Raw genomic sequence first — 18,478 nt, 5'->3', positions numbered from 1 at the left:
GAATCTCACTATTGGTAGAAGGAAAGAGGAAATCACCTTCGAAAATATCTACTCACCTTAAATAAGAAATGTTTTTTATGATCTGGACCACTTTCATGGACTAATTCAAAATATGGAGCACCAAATTTTCTCTTGTTGCAGATTTCTAGTAAAGCTGATACAGGATGTTTTCCTGAAATTTCAAAAATATACACTTTATATTCTATTATTTAAAGAGTGTTACAGAATATTTTCTGGTGACTATAGAAGCCATACTTTTTTAAACTTAAAGTAGCCAGTATAAACTCTTTACATGAATATTCTAAACAAAGCTTTCAGCTTTTAATTGTATTCTTTTTATTTATCCATGGCTAAGGAAGTCGCTTTATTCATACAAATTATCCTGCAGACTGATCAACACAAGTAAAATGACATTGGGTTTAAAAATGTAATAATTCAAGGAACATCTAACCTGAGAGATCTTTAGGGTGAGCAATTCCACCACCACCCCCTAAACCTGGACCGCCTCCTCTTTTAACACCACCCTTCATATTACCTCTCTGATTTCCTCGAACTTCACTATGTGTCTGTAAACCTAATCAAATATTGACAATAAAGTTTCATTTCACTTAAAAGATACTTAATACATCAAGGAAATGTAATTCTGTCATAACAATGGATTTAATACAAATATAACTCTATAATAGTAATGTGTTTTGTAAAATCAACAAATGTAATTCTCTAAAAGTAATGGAAGTTGCACAAAATTTTATTGAAATTCTGTCCAAGTACTGGATTTTGAAATGAAAGTTAAAAATGCTACAAATGAAATTATGTCAGAATAAAAGCTTTAGAAAATGGAAATAAATATCAAAACACCAATTATTAAATAAACAAGATTCTAACCTTTTCGATCAACTTTAAGATCAAGTAAGAGAGGTTCTAAGGAACCTTCATTATTTTTACCCAGCCCTTCTCCTGCTTTCCATCCCATTTTCTGTAGAAGGAACATACCAATTCCACTTTTCACTGGTTCCGCTTTCTTAAACTGATCCTGTAAAATAGAACCACTCATTTGAAATTACCATTTTCAACTGAATTTACAGTAGTAAAGCATGGAAACATAATGAAATTATTAAGTTATAGTAAGCGTAAAATTGTTAGTCGGCAGATAATTGTTAGCATCCATACATAGAGCAATTGTACCAAGATATTCAATTTACTCAAGGGAGATATTGATTGTACATACAGCCAATTGGATTGCCAAAAACGATGGAATTCAGGTAGGCTTGGATAATATTTTACTTGGGACAGATATTTCTTTATTTAAAGTTTGAAAAATGAAATTCAGTAAGCAAATTGTTTCAATGACCAGCCAGATTTGAAAAAATTTCAAAGAGTAAAATATATGTCTTTCAAAGTTGAAGCAATACATTCACATATGTTTGAAGTTTTCTGTTTGATCACACCAGTAAACCATGTGAATGCTGATACCACCCTGCAATTTAGTTTATTGCCTTGGGGTCACTGTCAAAGGTAATAAATCATAGGATAGTTATGATAGATCCACATGAATAATGCTGCTGTTAAAAAAACCATGCAAGCCATTTAAAGCAAAATAATCGGCTTATAGGGTAATAATAATAACCCTCTAAACCTCTACAAAATAACAGTAATATATACTTAAGTTACAATGAAACCTAATGTTATATAATTTCGACGTTCAGCGGGTTAATACATCATCATCCACTGAGACTTACACATATATACATTGAAAATTTAGATAGAAAAAATTATGAAAACCATTTAAATAAATTTCAGAAACTACATCCAGTTGCAGCGCATCTCTTCTTAGGCTCCATTACTTACCAATCAGTACCGTCATCACTGGCTGAGGAAATTGATATTCCTCTTCTAATCTCAATCGTCTCGATACCAATTCATTGAAACCTACAACAAGCTTTCATACTATAACTGGTAATAGACTAGATTGTTTAGCTGTAAACAATAGTCACATATTACCAGTCATAGCAAACTCAAATTTGATTTGCAAACTTGGAAAACAGTGCAAATGCTCCAATCTATTTTTGCAAACATGAAAACTTGTTGTGGCTAAAAGTATAACATTCATGCACTATGGAAAACTGTCCATTCCATTTAATAAAATTTATGGAATTGCTTACCAGAATAATTCTTTCTAGAAAACATTTTTATTAAGCGCAGAAAATACTCTTTAGTCAGAAAATGTAATGTTTAATATGAAATCATCCGCAATTTATCTTCAAATAGACAGGTTTCCATAGAGCATGAATCATTAATTTACAGCAAAGGGCCCATAAATTGTTTCTGAAGTCTATAACAAAAAAATAAATTTTGCTAAAGAAAGAATATCTTATTCGGAAGATTTGATAAAAAAGTGTGAACCCTAACACTCTTGTATTCTGACAGAAACAAGATATAGGCCACTTTATTTCTTTATACAACCGCTACACCAAAATATAACATATCTTGTACATATATCTCCTCAAAAACCTGAAATATTTAGTCGAGAGATAGGCAAGCTTTACTATTACTAATAATATTATAAAAATACTTCTCAAACTTTGGCTTTTAAAAAATTGAAAAAAAATTTAAAGAAAAATTTGAGAAATATTCTTTTTCATTATTATTTGTTATAGTAAAGATTAACTTTCTCAAAATGACTCTTGCTTCAGATTTCCAAATTCTAAATTATAATACAATTATATATATAAACAATAATAACATTTTGGCCTGGACAAATTATAAATATCAAAAATCAAAAGTTTTCTAAATGGAAATTTGAAGCAAAAGTAACATAAAAAATAATAATAATAATAATGAAAGTGACATGAATGTGACGTACTTTTTTCAGCCAAGCTTTATTATATTTATTGGTGCCTTCTAATTCCTGTTTACTCAATATCTGTACACCAGTACTACCTGTAAAGGTACCAGGTTGATACTGAGATGTTGCCCATTGACTTGCCTGAAATATACCATAATAACAATGGTGCTTGTTATTGTTCTGTATGTCAATTGTTTATTCAACACTATTACATATTTCTACTGTGTTTCACTTTAGCAGGTTACCTCTTATAATGAACCAAGATAATTATTATCCCTTGATCTCAAGTGATTTTCAAACCGTCCAATCACCATGCATCTATATAAACATTTTCACAGATTGTTTGAAAATATGTACATGCACATGTAACTTGTTAATAAAATATAAATACAGGCAATCGATTTATTATGCAAAATGTTCATTCACTGTGTCATACGAAGGTTTTTGGAACCAAGGTCCAATATGTTTATTTATAAGGGGGTGTGGTTTAAATGATAATGCGATATATTAAACCATCGCTGGCATCAATGAACACAATATGACAAATACTAAATATGACACTTCAATAACAACAATATAATCATACTTTTGGAGAAGGGGAGGTACAATGGGTTGAGTCTGATGAGACGCTGAATTTTAAGAGAACTGGACTTCAGATTTTAATTCTGAGAACTGCGATGATGATAAAATTATTGTCTACTGCTTAATAAAATAGTAAGACAACTCTATAAGAATCAGTCTTACCCTTTCTTGTGATTTGTGCATCTTTGTTAAGGCCTGAACATCATAAGGATTTTCTTGTAATTTACGTACAGCCTGTAATCTTTCTGACACAATGGCACCAATATCAATTGCCTACAATGAAATTTTTAACATATTTTGTGATTCACTTTTTTTCTTTTGAATACCAATTTCATGTATTGTCCTCAGAAGTAGATTTAGGGACATGAATTCCTAGTTATAGCTCTGCTTCTAGAGATGCACTTTAAATGTTTCTTTAAATTTACTTAATATTCTAATAATTAATAGTGTTGGGGTATGAAAATGGAGTACACTGCTTATAATATCTTAATAATTTATGAATTCTTTTTTAGATAAATAATCTAATAAATTCTTTTTTCTAAATCCATAACTTACCAAAGAAACAGGTTTAGGAAAGACAGGATCTACTATAAGACTAGCTACAGCAGGTGCAGCACTAGATGTTGATGGTGTTGTTTCTGTTGCTGTTACCGGACTTGGTGCTGCTGGTTTGATAGTTGTAGTTGTTGTTGTAGCAGTCGGTGGAGCTGTTGTTTTTTCTACTGGTATCCATTCTAATTCTTTTAATCTATGTTGATTGCCACTAGAAACAGGGAACTGTGAACGTAATATTCCAACATTCTTATCTGTAGCTGTCATCACTGGTAACTGTTTGGAATTCTATCAGATGAAAAATTTGAAATTTTGTTATAATGAAGGATCAAGTTCACTAAGTAAGAATAAAGTTAAAATCAAGTTTTGAAGGCATGAAGGATAAAGTCATCTATACATGAGTGTTAGTATCTTGACATCATCTCAGAGATCTTGAATAAGTCATCTTTCCTCCTTATTCCATCAGACCAAGCTGTAAATCAGCATGGATAATCCAACCAAGGACAAGCTGATAAACAAGATCTTCATGAACCCATGAACCTACCCTTATGTTCATAATAATTGGAGCAGCTTCTCGAACTACAAATGGATGATTGATAAATGGTGCATCGTGTTCTTCATCAGAGTTTAATGGAGAATCACTCTCACTAGAGCTATACTTTCCTCTCTCTCTACCAGCCAAACCCTTACAGAAATCTGAAAATCAACAGTCAAAATTGATGCTCAAATTAGTTTATAGATGGTAACAAATGGTCTGAAGGTAGTAAAAGACAGGTATCATTGAGTATTCTAATGATGAGTAATAGTACAAACCTGTTAATTCTTCCACAGATTTTCCACCAGCTTTAAAACTAGCTAAATCAGCAGAACTCATGTTTCCACTCTTGAGATTAGCTAAAGCATTAGCACTGAAAAATACATACAGAAACATTTTCATAATCTTTGGAATTCTGGTTGATGTTCTTATATATGAAACAACAAATATGAACAATAATATATTATGTACTACATTTGTTAACTACAGGCAATAAGATAGCAGGTCTAAAAAGGCCCAAAGCAACAACATGGAGTGATTGCAAATTTAAAGATTTAGCCAATCATATTCCCTAGAGCATGGACTGGCATTTCCTTAGAAAAACTGATAGGGCTGAAATTTGATCCTACTTTCTTTACGAAATTTGTATTTTAAAAACATCAAGTTTCACTTACATAGCAATTTTGCGTAGCTTCTTCTTATCAATTTGAAGCCGCAGATCTTCAGTTGTATCTTTCTTCTTTTTAGATTTTGACCTGGATGATGACCTTCGTGACCTTGACCTGGACCTTGACCTTCTAGATTTAGTATGCTTGGATCTTGATCGGGATCTATCTCGTCGGCTATGGGATCTGGATGTTGATCTTCTTGATCTGGACCTAGATCTCGAACGTCTGTATCTAGAATCGTTTCCATGAAAACCAAGTCCAGAAAAATTATCAGAATAAGAATAAGCATCCCAGCCTCTGTAACATAAAACATTCATTATGCAATATTAAAGATCACCTTCAGTCAAAATACAAATTCAATTTACGATTTTAATGAGTAAGAAAATGTGATATTGAAATAGGGGATCATCCTACCATTTGTCCTACCCATGGGGTGTATTAGGACTAAGTGTATGCTTCCTATAAAGTATTTGCACAATTGCACTGATAGCGATTTCTAAATGAATTTCAATTAATTACTAATCATTACTCATTCTTAACCTAGCCCTAACAGTTTAATTATATTTATCTTACAGTTTCTACAAAATATAAAACTTACCTATCAAGAAAATCGTTACTTTCTCTTCTAGTTCGCTCTGATGATCTACTTTTTGACCTGTATAAAGAATAGAAATCAACACCTGAAAACTGTGCATGCAAAACAACTCATTCTCAATCAAAAATAGACAGACACCAATCTGTGACATTTGTAGCCTTCCAATGTTCAGTCAGATATCTGTGTTTACAGTAATTCCAGGAAATCTTGACCACATAACTTTTGGCTTTGCAACAGTGACGCAATAATTTGGTTTGGTCATTTCTCCTAAATTACAGGAAACAAAGACGTCAAACAGGAGTCAGAATGGTAAAAGTCCTTGAAATACAAATTCTAAATAACTCTTTTAAATCTCTGTGACCTAAAATAATCTAAAATTGCTTTGAATTGAACTAAAAAATGGATGCAAAATCTCATTACCGGGATCTGTCTCTTCTACTTTTTCTTTTATCTCTTTCTTTTGATTTTTCTCTTGAATCTCTTGATTTGGACTCTTTCTTTTTCTTTGATTTCTCTTTATCAGACTCTTTCTTCTTATTTTTCTTTTTCTTCTTCTTGTGCTTCTTTTTCTTCTTTTTAGAGCTTTTCTCATCATCACTATCTGGTAGTGAGCCAGTTCCAGATATATTACCATCAATCTCTCCATTGTCAGAACTAGAAGTTTCATCATTGCTGGTATCTTCACCAGAATCTGATGTTACTTCCCCTAGAGAAAACAAATGTGTGATGGTAGTTGAAATTGAGCACTTTCAGGGGAAAAAGAAAATATTTAGACAACTACACCTTCATCTTATAAAATAGCCAAATATTTACTTCCACAGAAAGCAAAATATTAACTATTTACCTAATAAAGAAGAAAAATACCAGAAAACATTAATTCTCTAATTCTAAAGCAAATGCAGTTGTAGTTTCCAATCAAGTTCTGATATATCCTGCTGTCATAGCCCACTGTTATCCTTTTTGGCGCTACTGTATGACAAAAACAACATGTAACATCAAAATGATTATTATGAAAGCTATATTTCAGACTTACCTTCTTCTCTCCTCTTGCCCTTTTTATCGATTTTTTCACCAGAGGCAATAAACTCAGCCAAGTCATTACTGATTTTCAAACTCAAACCAAGTTTAACAGGTTCTGGTTTAGGTTTGGCCAATGGTAAAGGAATAGCTGACAATTCAAAACTTTCAGACAATGATGGAGCAACTGGTAGTGGAATAGTTTGTGGAAGAGGAACAGATTGGATCAATGCTCCTGAGGATGGAACTATTAATGGTTCTCCTGCTGGTAGAACCATTGCAGGGATTGAGCTGGATGAATGTAAATTTTGATCTGGTAGTGGAATTTGTTCTGGAGGAGGGACAGTTTGATTAAGAGTAGTAGAAGGTAAGGGAATTTCGTCTGGAGATGGAATAGGTGCAGGGGCAGGTGCTGTATCAGGCATAGGGATGGTATCAGGAGCTGGGACAGGTAGACAAATATCAGAAGTTTCTGTGACTGATGAATCATCATCAATAACTATTGGATTAACAGGTTTATCCACTTTGTCCACAAATATCACATCATCATCATCATCATCATCAAATTTCGAGAAATTTGAGGATCTCTTATTTCTGTCCACAACAACCTTAAGTTCTTTATTTGTCACTCTTACTTTTTCCACATTCTTCCCACCCCTGTCTCTAAGATCACTGTCTTTTAGATGACCCTTTTCTCTTTTGACTTTTTCAAAAATTTGTTTCATTTTATCAAATGCATCCAGTTTGTCCTTTGAGTCACTCTTTTTCTCACTGAATGATGAATGTTTTTCACTCCTACTAGAATGTCTGTCAATATCACGGATTGAAATGCTGTTATCAATTTCCATCGACTCTTCAAGTCTATCAAGATGATCATGAATATCCTCAAAAGTGGGATGATCTCTTTCATGACCATGTTTTACTTTTTTCCCTTCCTTTCTTAATCTTCGCTCCTCAGATGATTCGTGTCTATGTTTCTTTTTATGCTTCTTTCTGGAGGATGTACTCTCAGGAGTTCCATCTCTATCCATCTTATGTTTCTTGTGGAAAGACTTCTCTTTGGTTGCGCTAGTACTATTTTCTACTGATAATCTTTCAGTATTGTCAATATGCTTCTTATTGTCCATGGTCTCTTCAGAGACATCTTTCTCCAGCTTAGTAGTCTCTGGCACTGGTGACTTTCTTCTCTTTTCTGGACTTAAACTTTCTGTGGCATTCTTTGAATCATTTCCAGTTTCAGGAAGAACTTCCCTGTTCTCATCAGTGCTACCTATTCTTATCTTGAAATCCCCTTCTATACCATGATCTTTTTTATTTGGTTCAGTATTTTTCGAACTAGAATGTTCACTTCTACTTGACCTTTTTTCACTATATTTGCTGTTGAACCTATTATCAGGTCTTTTGGAACTATCAAGACCCTCATACACATTATCTTCAGTTTTAGAAGATGCTTTGCTGCTGCTTTTGTGTCTCCTTTTGGGAGATTTGTCTTCTGGTGATCTGGATCTATCCATTTTTTGTTTCTTTTTGGAAGAACTTCTCCTTGGTGAGACATCATCAGATTTATGTTTCTTTTTATGTTTGGTCTTTGAACTACGTCTTGGAGAATCATCATCTTTATGCCTTTTTGTTTTATGCTTTTCTTTTTTATGCTTCTTTTTAGACGACCTTTCCTTTTCGTTCCTTTCACCAGATGGTTCTTCAGGTGGATTTTCTTCAAAATGAACTTTATCCATAATCTGGTTTGAAGAATTGTCCTCTTTCAGTTCTCCTTCTTCATCATCAGCATCTTCTGCTTTAGGAGACTCAGATTTTTGAATACTAATAAGGCTTAACTCTCTGTCTAAAATAGCATTCATTTCGTCCAGTGATTTTGAAGAGGCTGAAGGGATCTGTTTATTTGGGATGTTTGTCTTATTCTGTGAGATGAAATCCTTGAATAATTCATCAACAATTTTTTTGGATGGCACAGATATATTGATTTCATTTTCATTTTTATGTAATGAACTGTTTTCAGGTGTTTCATGATCCTCACGAACTATTTTCACAATCTTTTTTTCAGTTGTTCCATTTCCTACATCAGCTTGTTTTCCTGTATCTACAGAGGTATTCATTATCAATCCTACAACAAATAAAAATGTAGGTGAGAATTTAGTCCATCCATAGTTTTTTTTACCACATATACCAACACACAGTCCAGCATTAGTTCGTTTCCATAGTTCATCAGTGTGACAGTTCATGACAGATAATCAACTAGCTGATGGCCGCTGATGGCCTGAGATGGACAATCAAATCACTGTTGGCCTTCAGGCAAATGTTCAGTGGAAATATTATAATTTTCACTACTTAATATAAAGCATGTGATAAATATTTAACATTATTTAGGTGTATGTAACATTAATAGGTGTTGTTGTTATATGTGTGAAATGCAAATTTGATTGATTCAATGCACCGTAAGTTCACAATTAGACCATAAATCTAAGTAAAGAGATACCCACAATAGACTATAGTTGTCTACCATAAAAAAAAAATCTAAGACTATTTCAACTGAGAAATGATCTGTTAACCACTTATAAAGACTATCGATAGGTTTCCAATAGTTTGATACAAATATGGATAGTCCACTATTCAATCCGTAACATTTACAATTATTTTTATTACAATACCAACGTGAAAATGCACCCAGATTCTTGACCAATAAATGCCATAATCACAATAAAAAACACTCACCCTTCTTCAGCAGATTTGCTTTAATTTATCTGACCATTTTAAAGTAACAGGCATTTCTAAAAATGCCAATAATTTCTACTAACTATCTTAGACTCGCTGTCCGACATGATTGTTTACTTTTTTTTCTCTCAGGTGGACTTGTTTTTTAAGTTCGCATTTGATAAATTAAAGAGTTAGTTTTATCGCAGTGCAGTCTTTAAAGATGACAATTTCATAGTAACATCAATGTCTAGAATTTTTCTTACAAAATGATTATTCTTTGTTATTCAACATTTTTCTTTCACTCATCGTTTAGAAAATGAAATCAGAGTACACTACTAATTCAAGCAAGTACGACTTACGGATCAATTCAGACTTCTATAATTCGCTGGACAAGCTACAAACTACAATTGTATGAAATTATCTCCCTTTAACCAAAAATTCATTTCAAAATATTTTTCATTGTCACCATTAAAGCAACTTTTTCTGTCTGAGCTCTGAAGAGTGAAAAACTGTTTCTAATGAATTATCATGTATTCTTAATCATATAATTAAGAGTTTTAACCAATCATAAATGTCCATGTATGTACAGTCTGGATAAACAAAAAGACTTTTTGACAGGTTTTTAGATCGGTCGATCTTTGGAATTCTGTTAGGAATTCTCTTCTTATTTAGCTAATTATGAATTAATTATGGACGTGTGAGACAAACTGGTATTTTTCCAAGTCATTAAAACATCTCTACTTTCTATTCATATAAGTATTAGCATTTTCGTTTACATAAATTTCTTTAACAAAAGGTCTGCTTCAAGTTTCTTTTTTTGTTATACATGTACATGAAAAAAACAGCAGTAGGGCCCTAGGTCCTATAATTTAGTGATTCGCTTAGATTAAACACCCTGTTTTTTCCAAAGACACAGTTAAAACACGTGTAGTTGGTATATATTGTATTTAATTGTAGAAAATAAACAAACAACAATATCAAATAACAACAATAAAGGGATTTTTTATAATGAATACAGATGTAAAAATATGCTCAAGCTACACACAGTCGACAACCAAAAAGAAAATAATCAATATCTCTTTTCATTTCAATGTTCAATTTCACTTGTTTTCTTTAGTTTAATGCTTTTATGAGAATATGTTACCACCATCAAACACAAAATAATAGTACAATGTCCCAGATTCATTTTGTCCTGCCACATAATAGTATTGAGTATACACATTTTAGCTATTTCAGTCCAAATACACCCATATATGAATACACCTATAATAAATTTCAAAGGGAGTGTATGTAACAGCTTCATAAAAACAGGAACAGTGTTCAATAATACATGGGTTTCAAAGTGAACCATTTTCATAAACTAGGTCCTGTCTCCTAATGGTCAATATATTGCTGATCACTGTCATATTAATCTCTTTAACACTACCAAGACTATGTATCACAGAAAATAAAAGCATTAAGTCATTTACTAACTAACATGTTGGTATTGAACACTGAAACTGGTGGCTGGTTGTTGTGTACCTACTATGTGAAGATAACTCTGAAATATTTAATAAAATTAGTATTTCAATATTCCTAAAAAAAATAAGGCGTTTTGTGGTCTCTTAGATTGGGATGTCATGGTCACAGAGAAGTTCTCTGAATCTAAGAAGTACAACATTCACAATAAAATAGTCATGGCATAGGTCAAACATGTTTGAAATTTGACTCATCTGCTTAAAGCTCTATGGAAAAATAAATCTGGAATTATCTTAGCTTAAAAGAAAGAATCGTTGTATTGAGCTAAGCAAGACATTCTGAATCCCAGAAAACAATGACTTTTTAGATCACTTTATTTCTTTTCATTTTTTTCAGAATTCCACTTAAAAACAAAAGTTCAATATAGCTACTTTTTCAATACTTACTGGTTTAGGTAATGAATCAAAAACCTCAAATTTGAATTTTTTTAAAAACATGACCAAAAATATCTGAATTTCCATTAAACCAAACCACCTAAAATAAATACTAATATATCAAAATAACTAGATAATTTCATGTCTAAGTAACAATATGATTCAAGTTCTTCCAAACCTTGAGAAAAATAATGGCTTATTATTTGAATATACAAGCAAACCTCTATAATAAAAGTTCTAGAAGTTGACATTACCTGCCAGGGCACTGATATCTTCCACCACCAAAAGGAAAAAAATATTTTGGGAATACATTTCTTTCTATATCTTTCGTATCCCATCTTTCCTGTAAAAGAAATGGTAAATACAGACGACAAACGGCAAACATGTTACATGTTCTTACATTATTATGATTTAATGACTAATTACAGATTTGTGAACAGTACTTTTTAAGAAAATTTAAAACAATGTTCACATTCTGGGTACATAGCTGGGTCATCTAATAGAAATTTTATCAAACAGATTGTATAAAACAGTAACATTTTGAGCACTGGATTTATCACTGATGTTCAAGCTATGATTGATAGAGATAAAGAATAAAATAGACTCAAACTTACTGGGTTAAATCTGTTAGGATCTTGGAAACAATCTGGATTTCTATGAGCCCAAAACACTGAAGCAAATATCCTATGTCCAACAGGCACTGTATATTTCTGTATAACAATTAACATCATTGATTATTCAAATTGTAGTATTCAATTTGCCCTCATTCCAGGTTTTTTCCATGTGAATCAGTTATAACTTTCAAAAAAAGGGACACAAGAAAACAAAACTATTTGTATTGCTCTGCACTGCATTTGTGGGCATTTTCTGTGACACTTGAACAGTTCTTTTTTTAGTGAATCTATTATTCAATAACATCTGTAGTGATGGATTCAAGAGTGATATCAAAAGGCAGACAAAAATAGCACAGAGTTCGGAACCTACCCCAATTTGAAATGGTTGTACAACATATCTAGGTATGACACCAGGTGATCTTAATCTTATAGTTTCTAATATACAACTTTTTATATACACCATTTTATTTATATCTATATTAAATACTATCAAAATATACAAAATATTACTATACATAAATATACCAAAATCAATATTAGCTTTCTGGAGTCTCTAAAAAGGAATGCAGAATTGAAAAACACAGTGGCATCAGGTGTTTCTGTAAAATGAGTATGTCCTGTCCTGCTAGTATTTTAGATTAACATGTTTTTCTATGAGGATACATAAGACATAAGACATCAACATATAAATATAAATGACCTTAGAGGAAAGCAGTCATCTAAATATTTGCTAATTAAGGTCCTATCTATTATGTAAAACTTACTTACTATTTTCAAACTCTGGTATTGTATTATTTATCTCATCACATACTTTCTTATATACATCTTCATGTGTTAGAATATATGCCAGCGTCCAAAAAGTCATCTACAAATATATATATTATACAAAGTAGCAAAATTGAGAAAAATAAAGTAATTCTTACTTGTGCTAGGATAGTTGTGCTAGAATAGTTGAAGGTTTTAATATGATCATGTTGATGAAGAAAATCCAGTTATTTAGCTAACAATTGACAAAATTTTAAATGAATATATTTCTATACCTAATTTGGTTAATGACAACATTAAACAACAAGCATAGATTTTAAATGGATCACAATCAGATTGCCCTTGTTTTGTATTCAACTATTTTTCATTATCAAAATAACATGTGCAGAATCCAAAAAGACATGAGTCTTTTTTTCTTGTCACCATCACCCAAAAAACTGGGTTGAAAAACTCTGAAGACACTATCTAAACCTGTGCTATCCTAGGTTCATAAGCAAGCTGCTTACAAGCCAAGTCCCATTCATGACTTAAACATCATACTTACTGGAATAGCATTGGCTAATGATGCCCACATCAATAATAGACAAAAATTAGGTGAACTTTGATCATCTATGGTATCTAGAAGACTCTCAAATAATGTCTACAACATAATAGAAACAGTTCATGCAAAAGTGGGCCACTTTTGTTCTATTTGATCATTTCATACTTGAAAATACACCATAGTGTATACAGAACCTATAAGTTTTTTCAATTTATACCCAACAGATGGGCTCAAATCATACTATCACCAAATGTTTGGTTGCACAATTACTGATAGGACTAACATAGGAGTAGAAAAGACTGTTAGAATTCTTCAATCTATTACATTTAAGCAAATTTAATACAAATACTTTAAAATACACACTAAGGCCTTACTTACCTTATCATTGTTAGTCTGATGTGAACTTTCTTTTTTATCATTAACTAAACTGCAGAATATTTTAAGTAGATATTCTCTTGAACTTGACCAAGCTCTGAAAGAAATTGGACTGCTTCAAAAATCATACATTTTCATGAATTGTCACTATTATCATCATAATTTTCATCATGCCACATATCGAACAGTGGTAATTTTCAACTTTATTGACCAATAAAGTTAAAGAAAAACCAGATTCTGCTCACTAATAGATATATATAGAACAATAATAACATACTTTAATAAAAAGGCTGGTAATTTAGCACCATATTCAAACTGATCATCAAATTTTACAAAATGTTCTTGAATCAGTTGGTAATCTTTCTGAAACATGTAAATTCAACTGGAGTTGTACAATACAGATTGCTTAAGTGTCATATAAACCCAACTATCCAAACTCTAAATCTATCCTAGTCCAGCTGACAGATGTCCTTGAAAGTATATAAAATGGCGGTGGAATATTACTAAATTTAAATCAGATCACAATCTTCTTGCTATTTAGGTTTTACTTAAGTTGGGTATGCATTCTTGGATGGACTTTCATATGCTAAATGTCTTTTTATAACCAAAACAATTTTTGTTTACCTCGTTGTTAACAGGAAGAGAATTTCTACCAAACAAACAATTTAATGTAGGTTTATACATCAAATACCTTACTAACTTATTTAAATCTTCCTTTCCTGGAAATAAAAACTGGTATAATATTATGGTAAGATAAAAATAGAGTTGTCTTATGCTGCTGTCAGGCATAATTTCCATCATTGCCCACAGCAATGATGACTGTCTTTATAAACCCAATCTGGAAACTATGATTCAAAACTCCATTTCATTTTTATATTTTACTTTCAACTTATTATCTTTATCATTTGAGTACCCTTTATAACTTTAGTAGCTGTTGCTAGCCAGGTAGAAGATGCTTACCATTTTAAAACATCTGAGAAATACAGCATGCCATTAGAAGTCCCCAGAACTTAGAACTATATTATGTTCAGATTCTTTCCTGCTCATCATCTCACTAAAAATCAAATGCACATACTGTACCTTGTGAAGGTAAAGTGTCTAGTTGTTCTTTAAATTCAGTATATAATTTATCAGACATAGCAGCTAGTTGTGATGAGGCTAATTTGCCTTTAACTAAATCATGTATATTACTGTGGTACTTGAAAAATGATTCCTTAGATATTGAGGCTGAAACCATAAATATAAGTATATAGATACAAGAATATCACATTATCATACACCATTGCTACAGGAACATGCACTTTTACTAGCATTGTAATTGAACACATCGAAACTAGAATTTATTCATATTCATGAGAAAGTTATTTAGAAAATTGCCATCTGTGTTGCAGAGGCAAGCATGCATATATTTGAATAACGGCCCCACTGCTGGTACAGTGATATGATTACTTGGCAAGGTGTTTAATATATTTGTCCTGGCTTACTACATCTAAGAAATCTGCTTACCTACATTCTGCACTGAAGTTTGAACTGCTTTTTGAAAATCCAGACAGGGTGACTGGAAAAATGCATGTAAGTCTTGAGGATCAGTCAAAAATGTCATATTTTCACCAGCTATTTTACATGTAAATACAGGGCCAAGCTAAAGAAACAAAATATAAAAATCCTTAAATATTGAGCATGTATGGACATGGAAGTTGACCTTAGATCACTTACTGGAATCCCTGTGCTTTGAGTTAGTAAGCAACTGATAAGTGAAAGTTTAGCTGCTATCTATCTAGATAGGACATGTGCTATTCAGTCATCAATTATCGGGGGGAAAAAACTGACACAGTAGGTGCAATACAATCAGGGCCATTGCTAGGAGTAGGATCCTTTTAAATCAAAAAAGTTTCCTTGCAAACCTTTTTTAGAAAAAGATCTTGTTGCCTCTCAATCTTGTCACAGTAACATGAGTTATTTCATCATATTGTCAATTCTCAAGTAAATCAATACTATTTCTTCTGTTATTTTCTTAATACCAATACTTACATCTTGTTGCTTTTTATGGATAAATTCTAGTGGTTGTTTACCAAACTCCATAGCACATCCAATCCATGGCAACCAGCCTTCATAAACAGGTGGATATTTTAAACCAGTTGCTTGGTTTTTTATCAATTTTCTGGTATATACTACAGCTATGGAAATAAAGACTCCAAGCAGTATAAGATTTGTCCAAGTGTATTCAGGAACAGCTTGTTCGTAAGCATCCATCATTCATTTGCTCTTCTTTCTGAAATGACATTACAGTATCCATCTTCCATGTCTAACAAAATGGAACTTTCACTTATCAACATTATTGTTCAACTCAACGAATAATGCTTCGAAACTAGTTTAATTAAGTTAACATACCGGTAGTCACAATCATTGCTGAGCAAATTCAAACATGACTATACTTTAGTGACCATTAGTTTCATGCATTTGTGTGCTTAAGGAGACATTTTTATGAAGATTGGTTACTAAAAAAGTGCCAAATTCAAGAGGGTATATTCCCTTTCTCCAGATACTTATTATTGACAATTTGATGGCCTCCAGATATGCAATTCAATCCAGGGAAGTGAAAATGTTTGTTAATGTAGATTTTATCATTAATTATTTAAAGCAGATCTTGCTGAAATTTGGTTCAAGGTAATGCTCAATCATGAACTTTGAAATGGGTAGCAGGAATTTGCCAAAAATCCCCTTCCATAATATTCTCAAAGACGATCCAAATAATTTTTTGACAAAACACCAGCGGTTGACTTACATATGTTGTGCAAGTGTGCAAGTGTGCAAGCGAGAGAGTTTTAAAAAAATATAGTCTTTAACCCCTAACGAGGCAACCGATGCGTTATCATGTGCTTTAAAAACTATGTTTACTAAGCGAATGCCTGTTTAAAAAATATTTCGACTCCATTTTGGATAGTCATGTGACATGTATCACGTGATATATTTAGAGTGAAGTATGGCGGGCCAACTGGATTCAAGTCAATAAATCCAATTAGCATCTCTTTCTGTATTCATTATTCTCTAAGTTTTCTAGCAATCTCATTGAAAACTTTCCTTAATTATATGTTTGGATCACATCCTGTACGTTGATATAGATATTTTATTGAATAGAACATTTGATTGATTTAATATCTAAACAAAACATGCGTAGCAGATCGTCATACCATGAATGGCAAGTGGAGTCACCCACAGTAAAATATACAACAAACATCTCAATCTTCCTTTTAATCAGCTTACGACAAAATTTTATCACAAAAGAAACTATATTTTTAGGGTTAGATATGATTTATTCAAGATACAAAGAACATATCATTTATTCTTAAATTGGTATCCACGTATGATACACATGGTCGTGTAGGAAAATATCTTTCCGCTTGCCAAAACGGTCATCAACAATGTTTTTAGGATATAATGTGGTACCATTAGCCAACCAAGCTGCCCAAAACGTAAAAGTTCCAAATGATGTTATGGTGTGGTTTAAGCTGCCCAATATAGCTAAATCTACTTCCGGCGTGTTACCCTGGATGAACACCGTTTCTTCTGGACTAATATTGTTCTCACACCAATCAATATCATCGCTACACACCACAAATACGGGAGACGAATGTCGAGTTCGGAAATAATCTTTTGCTCTTTCAAAATATGATGACGTAGGTAGATTGATCACTGATGTTTTATTTGGCGGAAAATATTTGGCATAATCTCCTCTTCTCACGTGAATGCCTATAAATGTTTTGAATGGATTTTCAAGTTTTTTGTAATGACGATAACTTTCCAGAATGGATCTCAACGAGTATTCCGCCTGCTTTTTGATATGATCCCGGAATGTGAATTGGAAACGAAGATTACTTTCGAATGGTTTGAAATATTTCCAAGATTGTAAAAATCCTTCCAAGAGATAGTTTGTGTCACTGCGTAGTTTCGTTATTGCTATTTCAAACCGATACACATCCCTTTCAAATAATTTGGTATATTGTAAACATGGTTTGAAGTCAGTGGATATATTTTGAAGATTTGCGAAGGTATCAGATAGTTTCAAGTTATAAGAAGAAACCATTTTAAGACCATTAGCTGTTGCTATAGAATAAAGAACAGCATACTGAAACATTTTGTTACCCATTCTTCCAATAAATGTATGACACAGAGATCGTTTGTCTTTTGACTCCGATTCTGGCTTTAAGCTGCTATGTGGAAAGGAATCTTTAGTATCATCTTCAGGAATATATACAAATTGTCCTTTCAAATAAAATTGATGGAATCTGTCCAATCCATTCAATACACTAGTTTGGTCTAGAGCTGTAGTAATGTAACCATATATACAGATGGTTATCAATCCAACAATCACTGAAAATATAACATTAAGTATATATTTATAGTTGGCGTCAAAATATCTGTTGGTAGGGCAGATGCTCAGACATTTTTGTTGTAACAAATAACCGATTTTTTATACAATGGGAATAAAATTGATCGATGTTATTGAGGTTAATAGAATTATTACCAATTTAATCTCATTTGTACTTCCAAATGAGTCAGTCGCCGTGCCGTGAGTGGCTCTCAAACCCAAATCTCGTCGGATCAGTAGATACTTCCTGACACTGATTTCGTATTCATGTACTTGACTGATTGGAATATGATTTAAGCACAAACATACAAAAATATCTGGTTACAATGACCGTTTGGTATCAATCTTGACCCAATGACAATTTTCTGGTGTCAGAATTTTAGCTAACTCAACGAAAACAATTTAGTCAATCCATT

General features: G+C 32.3%; 3 protein-coding genes across 3 annotated transcripts; all 3 read right to left on the bottom strand.

The window, feature by feature from the left end:
• Nucleotides 1-32: 32 nt before the first annotated feature.
• On the bottom strand, nt 33-4,610 carry LOTGIDRAFT_106890 (hypothetical protein; the record flags this gene model as incomplete). Its single annotated transcript, XM_009062052.1, has 7 exons — nt 33-193; nt 524-574; nt 886-1,033; nt 2,864-2,986; nt 3,590-3,700; nt 4,079-4,255; nt 4,524-4,610. Coding segments are annotated over 7 exons (858 nt in total), but the record flags the coding sequence as incomplete, so codon positions are not given.
• Nucleotides 4,611-10,974: 6,364 nt separating this feature from the next.
• Nucleotides 10,975-15,946, bottom strand: LOTGIDRAFT_106561 (hypothetical protein; the record flags this gene model as incomplete). The annotated part of the gene is made up of 13 exons (XM_009062051.1): nt 10,975-11,046; nt 11,411-11,498; nt 11,653-11,741; nt 12,013-12,108; nt 12,383-12,521; nt 12,792-12,877; nt 13,322-13,417; nt 13,697-13,790; nt 13,971-14,034; nt 14,299-14,407; nt 14,769-14,920; nt 15,200-15,335; nt 15,725-15,946. The coding sequence occupies 13 exons, from the start codon at nt 15,944-15,946 to the stop codon at nt 10,975-10,977; spliced, it is 1,443 nt and encodes a 480-aa protein (XP_009060299.1).
• Nucleotides 15,947-17,171: 1,225 nt separating this feature from the next.
• LOTGIDRAFT_88684 (hypothetical protein) lies at nt 17,172-17,597 on the bottom strand (the record flags this gene model as incomplete). Its single annotated transcript, XM_009061706.1, has 1 exon — nt 17,172-17,597. A coding segment is annotated over one exon (426 nt), but the record flags the coding sequence as incomplete, so codon positions are not given.
• Between the last annotated feature and the right edge of the window lie 881 nt (nt 17,598-18,478).

Source organism: Lottia gigantea (assembly GCF_000327385.1).
Source record: "Lottia gigantea unplaced genomic scaffold LOTGIsca_5, whole genome shotgun sequence".
Classification (NCBI taxonomy): domain Eukaryota; kingdom Metazoa; phylum Mollusca; class Gastropoda; family Lottiidae; genus Lottia; species Lottia gigantea.
The sequence above is the reverse complement of the archived record's forward strand: the minus strand, read 5'-3'. Positions and strand labels throughout refer to the sequence as shown.